The 22,326-nt window shown below is 38.0% G+C and overlaps 1 protein-coding gene across 3 annotated transcripts in view; it reads left to right on the top strand.

The window, feature by feature from the left end:
• The window catches only part of LATS1 (large tumor suppressor kinase 1), a 54,548-nt gene extending 38,234 nt beyond the window's left edge, over window positions 1-16,314 (top strand). For all 3 annotated transcript variants that reach the window (XM_039240942.1, XM_039240945.1, XM_039240944.1), the window contains exons 4-8: window positions 554-2,064; window positions 4,307-4,889; window positions 7,826-8,008; window positions 8,223-8,329; window positions 12,461-16,314. In XM_039240942.1, coding sequence (XP_039096873.1) covers window positions 554-2,064; window positions 4,307-4,889; window positions 7,826-8,008; window positions 8,223-8,329; window positions 12,461-12,970 — 2,894 coding nt within the window. In that variant the 3' untranslated portion in view covers window positions 12,971-16,314. The remainder of the gene's footprint in view (window positions 1-553; window positions 2,065-4,306; window positions 4,890-7,825; window positions 8,009-8,222; window positions 8,330-12,460) is intronic.
• The last annotated feature ends 6,012 nt before the right edge of the window (window positions 16,315-22,326 follow it).

Here is a 22,326-nt window from a genome sequence, read left to right as displayed (position 1 = left end):
ACATATATATGAAATATCTTTACAAAATTCTTCAATGTTTTTTTGTTTTGTTTTGTTTTTGAATAGCAAAAGGTTACAAACAACCTTAATATCCTTCAGTGGGAAAACTGATTAAATAAATTTGGGTATATCCATACAGTAAAAAACTGTGGTGACATTTTTTTAAAAGTAAGAAAACACCTTATATACAGAATTTTCACAGCACTTTAATAAGAGCAGGCATAATAATATGAATAGCAGATATGCTCTTTACTTGTGCATCCCTAAAATGTCTTACTGATGACTAGGAATCCTTCCTTCAAGGAAGGAAGCTGGTTGTCCCTTAGGACAGAGGTGGGTGTTCTTTTGACTTTGAGAATTTTTAGCTATGAAAGTATATTACCTAGTCAAAATAAATAAAAATTTGAAAGGTAAAATAAAACTACTGAACTAAAATTTTATTTTTATAATTCTTGAAAGAGAATTATCACTTAGCTGTGTCAATTCCAAGCTAAATTTAAAAAAAAACCAAAAGGTTAAAAACCCATTTTTCCCCTCTGTTTTATGACTATAGGGAGTGTGCAACAACCAGTTAACCGCAAACAAAGCTGGAAAGGTTCCAAAGAATCCTTAGTTCCTCAGAGACATGGCCCGTCACTAGGCGAAAGCGTGGCCTATCGTTCCGAAAGTCCCAGCTCGCAGACAGATGTAGGAAGACCTTTGTCAGGATCTGGTATAACAGCGTTTGCTCAAGCTCACCCAAGCAACGGACAGAGGGTGAACCCCCCACCACCTCCTCAAGTAAGGAGTGTCACTCCTCCCCCACCTCCCAGAGGCCAGACTCCCCCTCCAAGAGGTACAACTCCACCTCCCCCTTCTTGGGAACCAAACTCTCAAACAAAGCGCTATTCCGGAAACATGGAATATGTGATCTCCCGGATCTCTCCAGTTCCACCTGGAGCCTGGCAGGAGGGCTACCCTCCACCGCCTCTGAACGCGTCCCCAGTGAATCCTCCTAATCAGGGACAGAGAGGCATTAGTTCTGTTCCCGTTGGCAGACAACCAATCATCATGCAGAGTTCCAACAAATTTAACTTTCCACCAGGAAGACCTGGAATTCAGAATGGTAGTGGTCAGACGGATTTTATGATACACCAAAATGTCCCTGCTGGCACTGTGAATCGGCAGCCACCCCCTCCGTATCCCCTGACCCCAGCTAATGGACAGAGCCCCTCTGCTCTACAGTCAGGGGGACCTGCTGCTCCTTCCGCATATGCAAATGGGAACATGCCCCAGTCTCTGATGGTGCCAAACAGAAACAGTCATAACATGGACCTTTATAACATTAGCGCACCTGGACTGCAAACTACTTGGCCTCAGTCCTCTTCTGCTCCAGCCCAGTCGTCCCCAAGCAGTGGGCATGAACTGCCCACATGGCAACCTAACATACCAGTGAGGTCAAATTCCTTTAATAACCCATTAGGAAATAGAACAAGTCATTCTGCTAATTCTCAGCCTTCAGCTACAACGGTCACTGCTATTACACCAGCTCCTATTCAACAGCCTGTGAAAAGTATTCGTGTATTGAAACCAGAGCTACAGACTGCATTAGCACCTACGCACCCTTCTTGGATACCCCAGTCCATTCAAGCAGTGCAACCTAGCCCTTTTTCTGAGGGCACCACTTCAAACATGACTGTTATGCCTCCTGTTGCTGAAGCTCCAAACTATCAAGGTCCACCTCCACCTTACCCAAAACATCTGCTACACCAAAACCCATCTGTTCCCCCATATGAACCAATCAGTAAATCCAGCAAAGAGGATCAACCGAGCTTGCCCAAGGAAGATGAGAGTGAGAAAAGTTATGAAAATATTGATGGTGGAGATAAAGAAAAGAAACAGATTACAACCTCACCTATCACCGTTAGGAAAAACAAGAAAGATGAAGAGCGAATAGAGTCTCGTATTCAAAGTTACTCTCCTCAGGCGTTTAAATTCTTTATGGAGCAACATGTAGAAAATGTACTCAAATCTCATCAGCAGCGGCTACATCGGAAAAAACAATTAGAGAATGAAATGATGCGGGTAAAACCTTTTAAAATGCACATTTTTATACTTGATCATCTCTTTGCTTAGGGTTTATTTTAAACTATTCGTCCAGTATTTTTCCTTCTTTGATAGCTAAATAATTACCAATTATTTAAAAGTCAGTAAACTTTAAAATACTTTTGATTATACTGTTTTATTTTAGTATTTTAAGATTTACTCAGAATTTCTTGTAATAAAGCTGTAATAAATTAAGAAAAATATACTTTATGGAATGCTATTTAGGTGTATATAATCATTTTATTTGGAAATAGAAGCAAAGGTTATATTCTAGGTTTTAGACATTATTTTACAACTGTTTAAGTTAGAAATATCTGGGTACCATCTCTTAATAGGAAACATCTTTTTTTAATGTATAGTAGTTTTGGGGCCTTATTTGTCAGGTTTATTCATCTGGTTGGTCTTATTAAAAAGTATCTCTTCAGTTATTTTCTCTTCTAATTTCATTTTTTTAATAATGTACTAGAAAAATATTCTGAAATTGTTAAACCACTAAAAAAGAGATCAGAGCAAGTGCCCACTCATTTTAAATGAATCTGTTGTGATTCTATGTACATAACTTCACTAAGATATGGTGATGCTATCATTGTTACTATTTTTGTCACATTTTACAGTTCAAACAAATTTAAACTTTCACTCAGAATTCAAGAGGCTTAAATTTGTGATAAAACTTCCTCACATAACCTGAGAGCCATTCTTTTAAATTTAAGATTTTTTTTAATGTTTTTATTTATTTTTGAGAGAGAGAGAGAGACAGAGTGCGAGTGGGTGAGGGGTAGAGAGAGAGAGGGAGACACAGAATCTGAAGCAGGCTCCATATCCTAGGTTCTGAGCTGTCAGCCTGGAGCTTGACGTGGGGCTAAAACCCAGTAACTGTCAGATCATGACCTGAGCCAAAGTCAGACGCCTAACCCACTGAGCCACCCAGGCTCCCCGAGAGCCATTCTTTTAAAATTATTTTTCTAAATCTGATTTCACATTATTGTTATTCCTGCTATAAATTGAACTTTCTCAGATGAGAAACACCATGATAATCTGTATGACCTGTCTATATTTTAGCTCTTAGGATTTCTTACTAAAGTCTGTCTGTATGTATTTTCTTAGTTTATTTTTCCTTTTTCCTCTTTACTTTCACTAATAGCTGATTTAAACTTTTATGGTGTTGGAAGCTTTGCTGACTTCTGTAGCCTCCATTACTGTGTAGGCAAGTAAGATTTTAAGAGAAACAGTTCTATACTAAGTCTGGCATGCCACCCTTCTTAAAAGATATTGCATGCAAATGCGCGCATCCTAACAGAAGCATGAGGTTGCTATATTTTAATTAGGCTTGCATTTCTAGAATTAGACTCTACTTCTTAAATTCCTATTCTATTTTAACCCGTAAATTATTTCTCTATTAAACTAGCCAAAAATAAACTTCCTTCTAAATCCAGATAGTCCATGTCTACTCAGAAGTTGGCTTTTGTTTTTAATCTGTGTTTTGGTGTCTTCATAAGTCACACTGACTATTCTCTGAAACGTTCCAAAATATCTACAATTACCTTGTAATCAAACAAGTCCTTTTTAAATAAGGTAGGAGAAGCCTTTTGCATTTTGTGTTAGTGGTGGCTGTACACCCTACCCTTACTCTAGTGCCTGAGAAAAAGAAAAGAAAGATGAAAAGAAAGGAATGTTAATGAGTGGTTAAGTTAGAGAAGACATTCTTTTGTTTTTAATACATCAGGTTTTTTTTGTTTTTTTTTTTAACAATAAATGAATCTGGAGGGGAAGAATTTCTTTTCATGAAAGAAAATAGGAAGAATATTTTCATTGTAGGCATTCCACAAGAGCAGCATATATAATGAAGGCAGTCTAATCCCATAATTCGGGGTGAATATGCATGGAGCGATGGATGAGGATGCATGTTAACAGAGGTTTGGTGGTTGCACAGTGGGGACTTTTTGGGGGTGCATTAGAAAACAGTAGAAAGCTGCCATTGGTATCATCTTGCTCTCCACAGCAGAATCTGCATAAAAACTCACCTTTGTGTATCCTGTTAACTATCCCTTAAGCTGCACTTTTGTTAATTAATTTTCTCTGAAGTATATTCTAGACTTCTAACATGCTTCATTAAAAATTATTATGCATTTAACCTTTAAATATATGCCTGAATGTTTCCAAACTTTTTAAATATTTGGTACAGAAAATAATTCCTCATTTAACCTTGAGTTTATTTGCCTAGGTTGGATTATCTCAAGATGCCCAGGATCAAATGAGAAAGATGCTTTGCCAAAAAGAGTCTAATTATATCCGACTTAAGAGGGCTAAAATGGACAAGTCTATGTTTGTCAAGATAAAGACACTAGGAATAGGAGCATTTGGTGAAGTCTGTCTAGCAAGAAAAGTAGATACGAAGGCTTTGTATGCAACAAAAACTCTTCGAAAGAAAGATGTTCTCCTTCGAAATCAAGTCGCTCATGTTAAAGCTGAGAGAGATATCCTGGCCGAAGCTGACAATGAATGGGTAGTTCGTCTATATTATTCATTCCAAGATAAAGACAATTTATACTTTGTAATGGACTATATTCCTGGGGGAGATATGATGAGCCTATTAATAAGAATGGGCATCTTTCCAGAAAATCTGGCACGATTCTACATAGCAGAACTTACCTGTGCTGTTGAAAGTGTTCATAAAATGGGTTTTATTCATAGAGATATTAAGCCTGATAATATTTTGATTGATCGTGATGGTCATATTAAATTGACTGACTTCGGCCTCTGCACTGGCTTCAGATGGACACATGATTCTAAGTACTATCAGAGTGGTGAGTAAAACCATAATATTTGTATATATTAATATGATTTGTTAATGTAATAAAGTAAAAGGTGTTCTCACTGGATGGGAGCCGTAAAGTCCTGGATTCAGTCTTGCCTGTTGGATAAATGTGAGTGAATCCTTGAGACACCTATAGACTTTTAAAATGAGTGTGTTAGATTCAGTTATTTCTGAATATCATTAACATTTTTTATTTAACCTCTTCATACTTTTTTGAAATATGTCAGACAAATAACATTTAAAAAATAATGTTTAAATGTTTATCTTGAGAGAGAGAGAGAGAGAGAACAAGAACGAATGGGGGAGGGGCAGAGAGAGGAGAGAAAAATCTCAAGCAGGCTCCATGCTAAGCGGGACCTCACGATCAAGCCTAAATCAGGAGTCAGACACTTAACCAACTGAGCCACCCAGGCACCCCCAAAATTTTTTTAAATGAAGCCCCACACCCACCATTCAGCTTAAACACTAGATTATCATCAGTGTTTTTGAAGCCCTTAAGTGATTGTTTCCCCTTTTTCTTCCACAGAGGTAACCATTATTTCAGAACTTTGTAATCAGTTCTTTACTTTTCTCTATACTTTTTCCAATGTTTATAACCCTAAACAATGTTATTTTGTCTACTCTTGAACCTTTATTTAAATGTAATCATTCTATATATGTATTCTTTTATGTTCACTTCTTTTATGTGTTTGAAGTTGATCTGTGTTATTGCAATGACATTTATTTTCACTGTTATTTAGGATTCCATTGTATGACTATTACACAACTTATTTAACCTTAAACACTTTATGTACATGATTTTGTTCAATCCTCACATCACCATGAGGCAGGATAAAGAAACTGAGGCTTAGTTAGATGAAGTAATTTGCCCAAGGTCAGACAGAAAAGAAGTGTAAGGGCTAGGCTTTGAGCCCAGGTTTGTCTGATTACAGGGCCCATGTTATTTCTACTACACCACACTGCCTCACCAAGACCCCTTCAAAGCGCTAATGGAAGTGTAAGTCAATCTCACAATTCTTGAATACTTACTATGACTAGGTTCTTGACATATATTCTGATTGACGGGTCACAGCAATCTTCTGAGGTAACTATTATTAGCCTCCTGTGCCTCTGTGAAGCCAAGTAGATTGACGTTAAATGGATAGAACTGAGACACTTGAACCTGTCTCCTCAGATTCACCCAAATTATTTGGGGTTCTTCTTAAAAATACTATTGTAGGCTGTATTCCAGTCTTCTTTAAATTAATGTTTTATTTATTTCTAGGAGAGAGAGAGACAGCGTGAGCAGGGGAGGGTCAGAGAGAGAGGGAGTCACAGACTGAAACAGGCTCCGGGCTCTGAGCTGGCAGTCAGCACAGAGCCCGACGCGGGGCTCGAACCCACGAACCGCGAGACCATGACCCAAGCGAAAGTCGGACGCTCAACCGACTAAGCCACCCAGGCGCCCCTCCAGTCTTCTTTAAATTCTTCACTGGAGGGGAGAAATTGTTTTTTTTTTTTAATTTGCTTTTTATTTTTTTACTTTTTAAAGTAGGCTCCACCCCCAGTGTGGGGCTTGAATTCACGACCCTGAGATCAAGAGTTGATCTGAGCCAGCAGGCGCCCTGAGAAATTGTATTGCATCAGACATCCTAGATGATTATTACAGTCCGTTTAAATATGAACTGTATTTTTCTAGGTGATTTCATCCTGTCATGGCTTTAAATGCCATTTCATATCAGTGACTTCCAAATCTCTCTCTAGAAATTGCCCCTTCCATTCACGTGTGTGTCTAATAGGCCTTTTAAACTTAACATTGCCAATTAACATTGCCAATAAACGGCTCTCAATTTCTCGCCCTCCAGTCTTCCCCATTTTCGTAAATCGCACTACCACCACCCACCGAGTTACCCTTCATTCTTTTTTCCCTCACGCCCTCCACATCTAATCCATCAATAAATCCTGCTTATTCCACCTCTAAAAATACCCTTGATCTGTTCACTTTTCTCCATATCCACTGCTACTGCCAGAGTCCAAGCTTTACTGCAGTAGCTTCCAAACTGTTCGCCCTTCACGCTTGTCCTCCCTGCGGTCTGTGCTCTACACAGCAGTTGTGTGTTCTTTCTGAAACATACATAAATCTGACCTTGCCATTCTCTTCAAACTCTCCAGGATCTTCCCACTGTACTTGCAGTAAAAGGCAAACCATTTCTTTTACTTATTAAACCCAGTTGCACTGGCTCCCGCTCCTATTGTCCACCATTCTCTCCTCATTCACCAACCCCATTGGTCTTCTCTCTTGTTACTGTTGTTTCTCTGTGGAATGTCTTGCCCTGGTTTGCAGATGGTTGAGTCCCTCTGTTTTTTTACAAATGTCACATCAGTTGGTCTTCCTGAGCCACCCTAGTACATTTGTCATACTACCCCACGTTGATTCTCTGAATGGGATGCATCACTACTTTCTTATTTATACATATATATATATATATACGTATATATATATCTGTTTGTTGTGTTTGTCCCATACAGAGAAGCTACCTGAGAGAAGATCTCTGTCTTTCTTATTTATCGTTGTCATTTGTTGAATGAACAAAACACTGATCTAATTTGTTTGACACTTTGTTCAGAAGAGTAAGGGGAAGCAGTCTGCATAACAAATTCCTGATCCTATGAACTCATGACTTTCATTATCATCACTTAGCATTGAGTAAATTACTGAAACTTACACTAATTTTTCTTAGAGTAAAACTTGTCCTATTAGTATCTCGGAGCACAGGCTGTAATTAGTAATAAACACCATCAGTGATATGGCATACAGCGTGTCTTAGTTTGTCCCAGGGAAGAGTATCATTGACTCTAATCCGTGATGTCAAAAGATTAAACAGTCTTTAGGTTTACTTTTGTTCTTATGGCTTTTATTTATTTATTTACTCACTTACTACACAGGTGACCATCCACGGCAAGATAGTATGGATTTCAGTAATGAATGGGGTGACCCTTCTAACTGTCGATGTGGAGATAGATTGAAGCCACTAGAACGGAGAGCTGCACGCCAGCACCAACGTTGTCTTGCACATTCGTTGGTGGGGACGCCCAATTATATTGCACCTGAAGTGTTGTTACGAACAGGTAAATACATTAGTTTCATGATGATCTCAATAGGCTGTTAGACAAGCTGTAACTTAATTAATTAGCATGTGGCTTATTTTTCAGGTTTATAACAAAAAACCTGATTGTTCATTCAACAATACAGCATGTTGGTGCTTTAATATTTTGATTGTATTGATTCTGAGCACTTTTTAAAAAGTTTATGAATAACTATAACTTTGGTATCTTATTTTAGGCTATACACAGTTATGTGATTGGTGGAGTGTTGGTGTAATTCTTTTTGAAATGTTGGTGGGACAGCCTCCTTTCTTGGCACAAACACCATTAGAAACACAAATGAAGGTAAGATACAGCATCTATACTGAAGAATTGTCACCAGGTCCTCTGTATCATAGACCTTTAGCAAGAGCATCGTAATCTGGAATTTAAGAATGAATTTGTAAGGTGGCTCAGTTGGTTGAGCATCTGACTCTTGATTTTGGCTCAGGTCATGATCCCAGGGTCATGTGATCAAGCCCTGCATCAGGCTCTACACTGAACATAGAGTCTGCTTAAGATTCTCTCTCCATATCTCTCTCTCTTTCTCTCTCTCAAACAACAAAACCTGATTAAAAAAAAAAAAAAAGAATGAGCTTGTAAGGAGGCACCTGGCTGGCACATTCAGTAGAGTGACTCTTGATCTTGGGGTTGTAAGTTCAAGCCCCACCTTGGGGATGGAGTTTACTTTAGGGGGAAAAAAAAAAAAAAAGAATGAACTTGCAAGGTTAAAGGAAGCCACTAAAATTCCAGGAGTGAACCCTAATGTCCGTCAGCCCACTGTCATCACACTGTTAGATTCTCTGTCACTCATGTGCTCATAAACTCATTCTGTTCTCACGGAAGTGTTTAGTACTATGTGCAGATTTATTAATTTACTTTTTGTCACCTTCTGGCTCCTGGCTGTTTCCTTCCATGCACAGTGTACCCCCAAACTACAAACATATATCTGTATCTCCACTTGAAATTACTTCTGGCACTTAAATGAGAAGCTGCCCACAATTTTGGTCGTAAACAGTTCCATTAAAAACCCTTCAGTGTTTCCCATGTGCATGGATTAAAGTCCAAATTTGTGCTCCCTTCCCTGTTCATACCATTCCCTCTGTCTGGAATGTTCTTCCTTCTTTCCCATCTTCCACAACCCTCCCTACTTTCTTAAACCTGCTTAACTCCTGAACTAACTCATTCTTAATCATTCTTAAGATACCTCTTCTGTGATGTTCCCCCTAAGTTGTAACTACTTCTTTCGTTGCATTTAATATATTTAAGGGGCCCTTGGGTGGCTCATTCAGTTAAGCTCCCAACTTTGGCTCAGATCATGATCTCATGGTTCATGAGTTTGTGCCCCGCATTGGGCTTTGTACTGACAGCTTAGAGCCTGGAGCCTGCTCTGGATTCTGTGTCTGTCTGTCTCTCCCTGCTCTTCCCCTGCTTGTGCTCTCTCTCTCTCTCTCTCGGAAATGAATAAACATTAAAAAAAAATTTAATATATTTAAAACTTCTTGGGGCATCTGGGTGGCTCAGTCGGTTAAGCGTCCAAGTTCAAGTCAGTTTATGATCTCATGGTTCGTGGGTTGGAGAGCCCCGTGTCAGGCTCTGTGCTGACAGCTCAGAGCCTGGAGCCTGCTTCGGATTCTGTGTCTCCCTCTCTCTCTCTCTTCTCTTCCCCTGCTTGTGCTCTCTTTCAGAAGAACTTAATATATTTAAAACTTCTTGGGGTACCTGGGTGGCTCAGTTGGTTAAGTGTCTGACTTCAGCTCAGGTCATGATCTTATGGTTTGTGAGTTCGAGCCCCATGTCAGGTTCTGTGCTGACAGCTCATATTCTGTGTCTCTTACTCTGACCTTCCCCTCTGTCTCTCTCTCAAATATAAATACATTAAAAAAAGTTTTTTAAAATATATTTAAAACTTCCTTTAAAATTTCTTTTAGTATAGGTGTGTGGATAATGCATTCTCTCAAGTTTGGTTCATATTAGTTTGTCCGAATGCTTTCTCCTTAAAATCAAGAACACAGCAAGGATATCTGTTTTTACCAGTCTTATTAGACATAGTTCTTAAAGTCTTAGCCAGTGTAATATAGCAACAAAAATAAATAAATAAATAAATAAATAAAAGGCAAAGTAAAAACTTCTATTCAGAGATGACAACATAACTTTCAATACAGAAAATCTCAGAAAATTTATGAAAAAACTCAGAAGAAATAATCAGTGAGTTTAGCAAGGTTGTAGACTATAAGAGTAATACATAAAAATCTATTGTATTTCTAAATTCAAGCAATAAATGACCAGAAAATGAAATTTAAAAGCAGTACCACTCAGGGGTGTCTGGGTGGCTCAGTCGGTTAAGTCTCTGACGTCAGCCCAGGTCATGATCTCATGGTTCATGGGTTCGAGCCCCGCGTCAGGCTCTGTGATGACAGTTCAAAACCTGGAGCCTGCTTCAGATTGTGTCTCCCTCTCTCTCTGCCCCTTCCCTGCTTGTGCTCTCTCTATCTCTCTCTCAAAAATAAATAAACATTTAAAAAATAAAATAAAATAATAAAAACAGTAGAAGTAGAACTTTCCTGCAATTGAAATATGCAGATATAAGTCTAATAAAAAATGAACAAGATCTCTGTGCTGAAAGCTACAAACTGATGAAAGTCAAATCAAGTAAGATCTTCATAAGTGAAGACATATATACTGTGTTGATAGATTGGAGTACTCAACATAGCAAAGCTATCACTTATCTCCAAATTAATCTATAGATTTGTTTCCATTCTAAGTTTTGTAGATACAGATGAGTTAGTTTTAAAATGCATATGCAGGGGCGCCTGGGTGGCTCAGTTGGTTAAGCGTCCGACTTTGGCTCAGGTTATGATCTCACGGTTTGTGGGTTCGAGCCCCACGTTGGGCTCTGTGCTGACAGCCAGCTCAGAGCCTGGAGCCTGTTTCTGATTCTGTGTCTCCCTCTCTCTTTGACCCTCCCCTACTCATGCTGTGTGTGTGTCTCTCTCAGAAATAAATAAAACATTAAAAAAAAATTTTTTTTAAAAATTTATATGCATAGGGCGCCTGGCTGGCTCAGTCAGTTAAGCATCTGACTCAGTTTCGGCTCAGGTCATGATCTCATGGTTTATGAGTTCGAGTACTGCATTGGCCTTTTTACTGGAGCCTGCTTGGTATTTCCTCTCTCCTTCCCTCTACCACTCCTCTGCTTGCTCGCATGTACACACATGCATACACACTCTCTCTCAAAATAAATAAACATTTAAAAATAAATAAAATGTATATGGGTAGACAGAGGAACTATAATAATGAAAACAATTTTTTAAAAGAAGAACAAAGAGGAATCTATTACTTTTAAGAATTACTATGAAGTTACAGTAATCTGTACAGGGGATATTAGCAAAAGGACACAAACATGGATCAATGGAACAGGATAGAGAATAGAGAAATAGAACCACACAAATATTGCCATTTGATCTTTGACAAAGGTACAAATGGAGAAGGAATAGTATTTCAACAAATGTTGTAGGAAAAATTGGTCAGCCATATACAGAAAGTACTGAAACTTAATGTAAACTTCATCTATACACAAAGATTAACTCAAAATGGTTCGTCAGTCTAGAGATAATATATAAATACTGTAATACTTTTATAATACTATAAAATCTTTATGGCTTAGAGGTGAAGAGTTATAGAAATGGTACCAAAATCATGATCGATAAAAGAAAAAGTTGAGAAATTGGAATTCATCAAAATTTAAGACTTTCAATATACAAAAGACACAGTTAAGACAATGAAGACAAGATACAGTTTGGGGGAAGATATTTGCAGATCACATTTCCCACAAAGGGCTTGTATCTAGACTATAAACAGAACTTTCAAAACTCAACAGTAACAAATATTTCTTGATTACCTACTACTTTTCTTCTGTTCTTCCTTCTCTTCCTTCCTCCCTCCTTCCCCCATTCTGGTTTATTCAAAGCTAGAATATTTATTGAACATCTATTAACTATGTGCCAGGCAACTTACGAAGCACTGAGAAATATAAAGACAAAACATCGTCTGTAGCCTTATGGAATTTTATCTGTGGTAGAAGGACACAGACATAACAGGTACCACGAGGTCTGTACTATGATAGCAGTAAATACATAGAACGGGGTGGCTCAACAGAAATTGTCATCTCTGCCATAGGTCGAAGAGCTTAATAGGGGAGTTAAAACTCACAGTGAGTCTTAATGAGAGTACGTTGTTGGAGAGGAGGGAATGGGAAGAAAGGTTATTTCCCATCAGTGATTCATTCATTATTAAAGGTAAGGAAGACAGAATACTGTGTAGTTTATTTTTAAAGATGCAAGTAGTCTGGTAAGACTTTGGTATAAAACTTGGAGGAAATTTTTGTTTTTCTTATTTGTCTCTTCCCTCCTAATTTCTACAAAATCCTCTTTAAAGGTTATCAACTGGCAAACGTCTCTTCACATTCCACCTCAAGCTAAACTGAGTCCTGAAGCCTCTGATCTTATTATTAAACTTTGCCGAGGACCAGAAGATCGCTTAGGCAAGAATGGAGCCGATGAAATAAAAGCTCATCCATTTTTCAAAACAATTGATTTCTCCAGTGACCTGAGGCAGCAATCTGCTTCATACATCCCTAAAATCACACACCCAACAGATACATCAAATTTTGACCCCGTCGATCCTGATAAGTTATGGAGTGATGATAATGAGGAAGAAAACGTAAACGACACTCTCAACGGATGGTATAAAAATGGAAAACACCCTGAACATGCTTTCTATGAATTTACCTTTCGGAGGTTTTTTGATGACAATGGCTACCCGTATAATTATCCAAAGCCTATCGAATATGAATATATTAATTCACAAGGCTCAGAGCAACAGTCAGATGAAGATGATCAGCACACAGGCTCAGAGATCAAAAATCGTGATCTAGTGTATGTTTAACACACTAGGAAATCGTTGTAATGAGGATTTGCAAAAAGACCTGAAACGCAGAGTTTTTTGAGGCTCTGAGAGTAAAATTATGCAAATGTGACAGAGCTATGTATGAGTGCTCTTGTGTACAATATTTTATGTTCCTAAATTATGGAAAATCTTTTTAAAATGTTAATTTATTCCAGCCTTTTTAATCAGTAATTTAGAAAAAAAATTGTTATAAAGAGTAAATTATGAACTGAATATTATAGTCAGTTCTTGGTACTTCAAGTACGTAAAATAAAAAAAAATAGTGCTTTGTTTAAAAGGAGAAGCCTGGTATCTATTTGTACATACACTAAATAATTTTAAAAGACAAGAGCATTTGAAATTTTTTTGAAAGACAGTTTTAGTTTTATCTTGCTTTAACCAAATATGAAATATACTCCACCTTTACAGAATTTTTTTTTACCCCATATCCTGGTTTTTGATAATAAGCTATAGAAATTAAGCCCTTATGATGATGAGTGTTCCTAGGCTAATGATAATCTGATAATTCACATCTTGGAACTAAGAATTACAGGGTTGTAACACTATGCTCATCAGAAGAAAAAATAATGTATTTTTAAAAATTTTTCCCCTCTGTAATATTTAATCTTCTAGCATTTATTTCTCAAGAATTACTGGCTTTAAAAGAAGTGAAGCACTACCATTTTTCTTTCTATACTGGTATTTTTAATGCTGCTTCTAGTTTTAAAAGGGAAAAAAGATGCCATAAGTCAAAATTTATAATACTGAATGCTAAGATCTTTCATAGTTTTACTTTGAAAATTTTTTTAAAGTTTGCACCATCCTAAGCAGAGAGACTATTTTCAGTTTCGTAAGAAACTTGAGGTAGAAAAGTTCTTTGTGGGTACTCACTAGAAAAGTACTTTTTCTGCATAGGGACAGTTTGGATGATGTCATCGGTGATGTTACAGGTTCCCTCTTTCAGAACAGCGCTGTGTACACGAGTTGTTATTGGCAAAGGAAATCTGGCTATTTGGCAGTATTTTACCTATGGGCAGATTGATTGGTGAAACAGTTATTTAACTCTTAAGGTGGCCATTAGTAATTAGAAAAAGTTACATGGTGCACTTAGTACAAAATTCAAATCCTCTTGACTTAATTTAAGGTTAAATATGTTTTTCAGCATGCCTATTATATATATGTATATATATATAATGCTTAGGTTTTAAGGACACTTGTGGTTTCATACCAAAATACATTTAGCTTATTTTTTAGGAAGGGGAAAAGGGCTGTATTCTGACATTAGTAAAATTTGTATTTTAGTTCCTTTCCTTTAAGCTCCTCTGATAGGGAATTGTCTTATCAAAACTGTATATGTGTGGATAAGAAGAAGCATAATTTTAGTGATTTTCAAACTAACGGAAACAAGCTAATAGAAATCCTGTATGTGAGTAGAAGTAAACGCAGAGCTGTTCCAGTTGAATTGGGGAGGGCAGAGAAGATTTAGTAGTTCACACTTGCCACCTTTTCATAGGTGGCGCTCTCAAGAGTCCAGCTTGTAAAACCACCGCATGACCCACTGTGTAGTGGTGGGTCTTTGGGGTTCATTGGTTTTTTTGAGAATCTGATGAAAGTTGTGGACTCTCTTCCCAGAAAATTGTGGACTCTCTTCACACACACACACACATACACACAATGCTGCATGCAGTCTTAAGGATTCTGGACATATTGAAAACTGTCACAGACTTGGTTGAGGACCACTGTCCTATGAGAACACTAATATATTAAACTCAGAACTTTGCTTTAATGTGCTGATTAGTACTCAGATTAGCACATCTTGTATAAACAGTGATAATTTGTGATGGAAAAAGTCTGTATCGTGTGATAATATATCCCTAGGAATGCCTTTCTCTCGCTGGTACAGCACGAAGATATTCTTAAGGGCATTGAAATACACGTTTGGCTTGTTACAGGCTTGATACGGAACTATTCCTGAAGGACTTCTAATCAGAGAATTGTCAGAATAGGCAGTAGACTGAGTTGGCCGTCTTCATGGAACATTTGATTAGTCCTGTACAAACCTGTGCAAAACAAATGAGTTCAAGTTTTTTTAGCTCACTACTCAAATTTTAAGATATCCCTTTGGCTCTTTGGGTTTTCTTAGATTTGTTGAAATTTCGACTTGGTTGTTTTACTTCTGGATTGTGGTACAATGCAGTAAAAAAACAACTTTGTTATCTGTATGTTATAGGAAAATTAAGGTGCTGTCTTCTCCCCATTCCTCCCCACAAAATCTGTGTCGACACTACAAATTGTGTGTTCTTTTAAAATTTCCTCTGACGATATAAACTTTCTGTGTTCATCTAAAGCAAGCCTTTATTTAGTATCTGCAGATTTAACAGTTTGGATATACTCATTAGCTCTCCTATTCCCAAACTATATCCAGTTCTTCTAGCATAGAATCTGGTGCTTCCTGACCAAAAATATGAGAACAACATTAAAAAAAAACCCTATATGCTTTCAATTGAAAGAGAGTGAAAACATTGGTTATACATGTTTTCTTTTTAAAATCATTTTCCCACTCATTTGAAAACTTGCTGTCTTTCTTATACTTACCTTTTTATGTATATTAATAGTATTTATAAAATGTGTTCTATAATTATATAATTGTAGATACTATTATGTATTGTCCAGTGACATCCTAAGGCAGGCCTTATTGCTGTATCTTTTCTACCTTATTTGTAATAGGAACTATAGAATGTATGACTAAGAAGTCACTTTGAAATTGACTTTTTAAAAAAGCTATTACCTTCTGCTGTTGCGAAGTGCAAAACTGTGAGTGGAGATATTTTATTCTGACTTAATAATATGTTAGAAATTAGAGAATACAGTGGGAGGATTTTTAGATATTGCTGCTGCTGTTACCTAAGGTACTTTAGAAATTTTTTCTTTAATAAACAAAAAATAAACAAAAATCCCTTTGGTATTTAAAGTGAAACATTTATTTAGCCTGTTTGTTTTAATCTAAAGCAAAAAGTAATTTGTGTCAACATATTGGTATGTTTGTAAAGCGCCTTAATATATCCCTTTGTGGAAGGCACTATACCACAGTTAACTTTTATATTGTATTGTGTATATAAGTATTTTGTATTAAAATTGAATCAATACAGTACTACAGTTTTATAAAATAATGCTTTGGTAGGAAAAGGAAATACAACTTTGCAATATAACTAAATTGTTTCACACACTTCTGAATGTAGTAGATATGAATAATCAGCCTGTGTTTTTAATGACTATTTGTATTTTCCCAATCATTTTCTCTAGTGTATCTCTGGGATAATAATAAAAGAATTCAAATCTTTCAATTATGTGTGGAAAGCTGACTTTTAAGCCACTTATGTATTTTTTTTAATTTTTTTTAATGTTTTATTTATTTCTGAGAGAGAACGAGAGAGAGAGACAGCATGACCAGGGAAGGGTCAGAGAGAGAGGGAGAGACAGAATCTGAAGCAGGCTCCAGGCTCTGAGCTGGCTGTCAGCCCAGAGCCCAACGCAGGGCTCGAACCCACGAACTGTGAGATCATGACCTGAGCCGAAGTTGAATGCTTAACCGACTGAGCCACCCAGGCGCCCCAAACCACTTATGTATTTTGATTTTTGTTTCCAAAAATTATTTTAATCTTTATTCTCAGAGAAAATTTGTGATTAAAAATTTGATGTTTTAGAATAAATATATCACTAATGATAATGCCTAGTTAGGTTAAGGTAAACTGAGTAAAGTAACCCAGTAAAATGTTTTCATTTTGTCTAACACAAGTACAATAAGTATTTCATGTTAAAGGCTTCCTTTAGATCTGCACAGATATGGGGCGCCTGGGTGGCTCAGTTGGTTAAGCATCTGACTTCGGCTCACCTCATGATCTCACGGTTTGTGGGTTTGAGCCCCTTGTTGGGCTCTGTGCTGACAGCCAGCTCAGAGCCTGGAGCGTGTTTCAGATTGTGTGTCTCCCACTCTCTCTGATCCTCCCCTGCTCATGCTGTCTCTCTCTCGCTCTCTCAGAAATAAATAAAACATTTTAAAAAATTAAAAAATCTGCACAGATTTATACATTTGTAATTAATTAAATTCCTCAGTATCATTTGAGTCCACTTAAAAGTTTTTTCAATATGTAGTTGTTGGCTAATCTGTCTTCCTTTATTTACAGTCCTTTATCTCATGATTGCCTACCAGAGAAAATACATATATGTTGATATTATATCTTAAATCAACTTCATACAGATGAACACAGTTTTAATTTTTGTTTTTCCTTTTTCAAGCATTACCATCACTCTTAGTGTCCTTTATCCTCATGTTTGCACTTCTTTATAAAATTGTATTTGGTCTATATGAGGCTGTTGTATAGTTGATGTAAATTGGATTATTCCTCTGATCCATTATACTACCCTGTAGACCCTTGTTTGGCATGCTTGTGACTCTACTTTGTTATGCCAAAGCCAAACACACACAAATCCTATCTGCTTATGTGTGGGAAGGGCAGAGAAAAGATACCAAATTTATGTCTGAAATATAGGCAGTTATTGTCCCCCTTAATATCTACTCTCTCCTTCCTACTTAGAAGATCCAGAGTTCTGAAACATATTGCTGGATTCAGAATCTGGGTGGAACTTCGAGTTGTTTCCCCAGGAGAGGGGTTACATTTGTTCTGTGGTGGAAAAGGGGTTCTCATGGGTACTTAGCTCCCAGAGTGGCTGACTAATGAATGACACCTGCTTCTCTTGTTCCCCCACCCCCCACCATCCATTCTCTCATTCTGTCTGCTGTGAATAGAGCTGCCATCCCTGTCCGAATTGTAAGAGACCACATGTTTTTCATATTCCCTTGTAATCAGGTGTGGCTACAGGACTGGCCCTTGGGATATAAGCATACGTGATAACACTTAAAGGTCCTACACTTAAAGCTGATGTTGCTTGCCTTCCACTTGCTCTTTCCCTTTTCCCACAGTAGGGAACATGGACAGACTGGTGACTTTATACTGATCGTGAGCACTAGGAAAACACCTTAGCGGTGGATCAACGAAATTAATAGAACCTGGTTACCTGAATGACTGATGTGGGGCTGTCTGTCCAGCCTGGACTGATAAACTGCAGAATGTTAGAGAAAAGGAAAACAATACTCTGTGTGTGTGTGTGTGTGTGTGTGTGAGAGAGAGAGAGAGATTAATATAGTATAGAATTTATATTAGTGTATAATCTGATTTGCAAAACAATTTAAGGAGGTCATTTTGTACTTTGATCACCCATGCAATCAGTCATGAAACTCCATTACTTTACCTCATGCATTTCTCTCCTATTTATCATCTTCAGCCCCACTGTTACTACTCGGACTGAGGCCCTCATCAGCTCTTGCCTGAATTATTGCAATAACTTTCTAACTGTATTTTGACTTCAGGTCCTTTAAGTGTATTAGCTAAACTAGCATTCAAATGACTTATTTGAAAGATAAGTGGATTCTGCTTCTCGTATGGCCCAAGTAAGCTCCTACTGGACTTACTTTATCCCATTATGACTACTTTAAACTCTGGGTGTACAAAAACACCCACCCAAAGATACTGAGTGGAACCAAGAGCAGGCAGATTCTGGATCGAAGTCACCCCTTGGCAGAGAGGAATGGCACCAGATGAGTATCCAATTTTCAAGATACATTGCCTGAGAAAGGCCCAAATCTCTAGCTGAATCATTAGCCACACATCTGTGGGGAAGAATCCAAGAACAAAAGGACTAAACTGGTATTGGAGGTGCTGCCCAACAGAAAGTGGATCAAGTCAAATTAATTGTCTGCTTAACAACAATCACCCAACATAACTACCTCCAGAGATACATCACAGATTTAAACTGGAGTATCTATAACATATCCGGGGCGCCTGGGTGGCTCAGTCGGTTGAGTGTCTGACTTCGGCTCAGGTCGTGATCGAACAGTTTGTAGGTTCGAGCCCTGCATCGGGCTCTGTGCTGACCGCTAGCTCAGAGCCTGAAGCCTGTTTTAGATTCTGTATCTCCTTCTTTCTTTGAACCTCCCCTGCTCACACGGTCTCTCTCTCCCTAAAATAAAACATTAAATATATATATAAAACATAACATATCCAATATCCAGGATACACTTCAAAATTACCTGACCTACAAAGAAGTAAAAAATATGACCTAGTCTCAAAAGAAAACACAAACAGTGGAGGTCAGCCCCGAGATCCTATTCCAATGTCTGGAAGTGGCAAACAGTACAGTGGCTCTTATAACTATGCACAATGATCTAAAGAAAAATATTCGCATAACAAATACAAAGATAGGAAATCCCAACAAGAAAATAGAAGCTATAAGAAACAACCAAAAGAGGGGCGCCTGAGTGGCTCAGGTGGTTAGGCATCCGACTTTGGCTCAGGTATTGATTTCACAGTTTGTGAGTTTGGGCCCCGCATCGGGCTTTGTGCTGACAGCTCAGAGTCTGGAGCCTGCTTCAGATTCTGTGTCTCCCTCTCTCTCTGCCCCACCCCCAATTGTGCTCTGTCTCTCTGTCTCTCGAAAATAAATAAACATCAAAAAAAAGAAATAATAAAAAGAGAATGTCCTTTAAAGACATAAACTGGCAGAGATGAGAAAGCTCATGAGAGGGCCAATAAATTGTATTATTTAATTGCATGTATAATAAAAGGATCTCTGGAAGGTAATAAATGAATTTGATATCGTTGATTATCCCTGGGGATGGGAACTGGATTTCTAGGGTGGCAAGAATAGTAAGAAGACTTCTCATTATATAATTTTTTGTATTATTTGAGTTTCGAGCCATATAAATACAAACACAAAGTGGAATAAAAAACAATCTTTTATGTTCAAGTGAGGGACCTGAGTGGGCATAGACAAAGGAAGATTCACTTTCACTGAAATGGGAGACAAAAACCAAAGGCAAGTATGAAGTAGAGACATGCGTGAATTGGAGGGTAAAAGTACTGGGATTGGGTTTAGCTGCACATAAAATCCGAACAATCACTGCTTAGAAATACAGTATCTGAGTTGGCAGTCCTCAGCAGGTATGATTTCCCACTATCAGCCCACACTTCCTCTGTTCAATTCTGCTACCTTCATCCTAGGGCTTCTGTCCTAAAGGTTACTTATACATACTCTCTCCCATCTTTTCCCTGTTCTAATCTGACAAAAAGAGGGGATGGTGAGAGGGAGTCAGGGGGAGTTTCAGGGGCCCTCCCTTTAAGGTGCTCTCCTCAAAGTTCTACATGACACTTCTACTGGCCAGACGTTAGATCCATGGGCCACACCCAGCTGCACGAGAGTCTGCAAATATAGTTCTTATTCCAGGTGGCCCAATTTCATCAAGGTTGGTTCTGTTACTAAGGAAAATGAGTATTTGGTGGCCAGATGGCATTCTCGGCCTCGGGTAGAAGTTGAGGGAATTTTAACCCAAAAGTTTCTACTGTCTCTCGGGGTGGAGATGTAGTGATTTGTTGAAAGGGCAGAAATGGGGAGGTGGCTGGCTTGAGGAAAGTGGTGAAAGTTTGAAATAACCAATGTCAAAAGTAACAGAGAGAACTGAGGTGAAACATGCAGAAAAATGTTTCAGCTGGGTTGGAGGTTACAAAGTTGTGCATCAGTCTTCATGGTGGTGTGCTTTTTTTTCCTTTCCCTGTAGCATCCAGCAGTCTCGGAGTAGCAGGACTGTGATGGAAGCGATCATTTAGGAAGAATGTGTATAATAAAGTTAATGAACACCATTGGGGATCTGCTCCCATTTGTTACTATAAATACTGTGACGGAATCTAAAAATTCAGTATTCTTACTCATGGTCAGAATTTTCTCTGGGGGCCTGGGTAGCTCATTTGGTTAAGCGTCCGACTTCAGTTCAGGTCACGATCTCACAGTTTGTGAGTTCGGGCCCTGCCTCGGGCTCTGAGTGGACCTCTCAGAGCCTGGAGGCTGCTTTGGATTCTGCGTCTCCCTCTCTTTCTCTCTGCCCATCTCCTGCTTTTATGCTCTCTGAAAAGTAAACATTAAAAAAAAGAATTTTCTCATATATATATTCTGTATTCTAAGAGATGGCTCAAATTTTTGATGTGGAGAAGGACTACCAGATGCAATTGACAAGGTGAGTACAATTAATAAAGTGGTCCGAAACGTCCTTTTAGATTTCTCTGATGACACGGAAATTGTTTTAAATTTCAATTTAATAGATAAAATAATATGTAATAAAAATTTTAATTAAAAAACGATTTAATGTATTTATTTCTTCTAGAACTATCTTCCAGTGTAATTCTAGGTCACCTCACTTCTTGTAAGTCTCCCATCCTTCTTCCTCCCTCCAAACCTTCCTACTCGTAGCGCCAAATTAATCTTCCTATTTGCTATATGACTTTTGCCTTCATTTGAAAACTTTCAATGGCTCTTTTGCCTATTGAACATTTATTATTATTATTATATGATATATAGTATCACATGTTATTATATGATACATAATATATATTATTCATTATTATTATATGAGTGATGATAATAAATAGTTTTCTGAGTCTCAGTTTGGACACAATCACTATAGAAGGCTGGTGGTTGTAGAAGCCACCCTGTAAAAGAAGAAATGGCTAGTGTAGTAGTCATGACTGTGGAACACAAATTCTCTTTTCCTCCTTCAGAGCGCACTGCAGAGTTGCATATCTCCATCCCTTTGAAGTCAGGCTTGGTCACATGACTTGCTCTGACCAATGAGATATGGGCGGAAGTAGCAGCTGTCATATCCAGGCAGAAGTTGTGCAAATTATCTCATTTTTTTCCCCACCGCTAAGGGTCCCAGTGCCTGCATCCACTCTTCTATGAATATACAGAGTAAATGAGAAAAAAAAATCATGTTAAAAGGAGCATAAGTTTATAGCCCCTTTGGTAAACTCAGAGTTCTATTATAATCCGAAGGAAACTTCAGAATTATTAATCTAGCCACATTTAGTGTCGTCTGTTCTCAAATTGTTTTCCCCAACCTATAATGGCTCCTCTTGTTGATCTCTCAATATAATTTTTGAGCCAGTAAATTTTTTTTTTAATTTTTTTTTTTCTGAGAGAGAGAGAGAGAGAGAATGAGCAGGGGAGGGTCAGAGAACGAGGAGGACACAGAATCTGAAGCAGGGTCCAGGCTCTGTGAGCAGAGCCAGATGCGGGGCTTGAACCCATGATCCGTGAGGTCATGACCTGAGCTGAAGTCGGACACTCAACCGACTGAGCCACCCAGGTGCCCCTGAGCTAGTAAATTTTTTCAACATTTTGCTGCCCTAAGGAGAATGAGCCCCCAAAGGACAGTGCTTTCAAGTACATTTTTTTCTTTTTTTACTTCC

Source organism: Hyaena hyaena, unplaced genomic scaffold, assembly GCF_003009895.1.
Source record: "Hyaena hyaena isolate Hyena2069 unplaced genomic scaffold, ASM300989v1 scaffold_184, whole genome shotgun sequence".
In the NCBI taxonomy this organism is placed as follows: Eukaryota; Metazoa; Chordata; class Mammalia; order Carnivora; family Hyaenidae; genus Hyaena; species Hyaena hyaena.
This window is presented reverse-complemented; position numbering and strand designations above follow the sequence as displayed.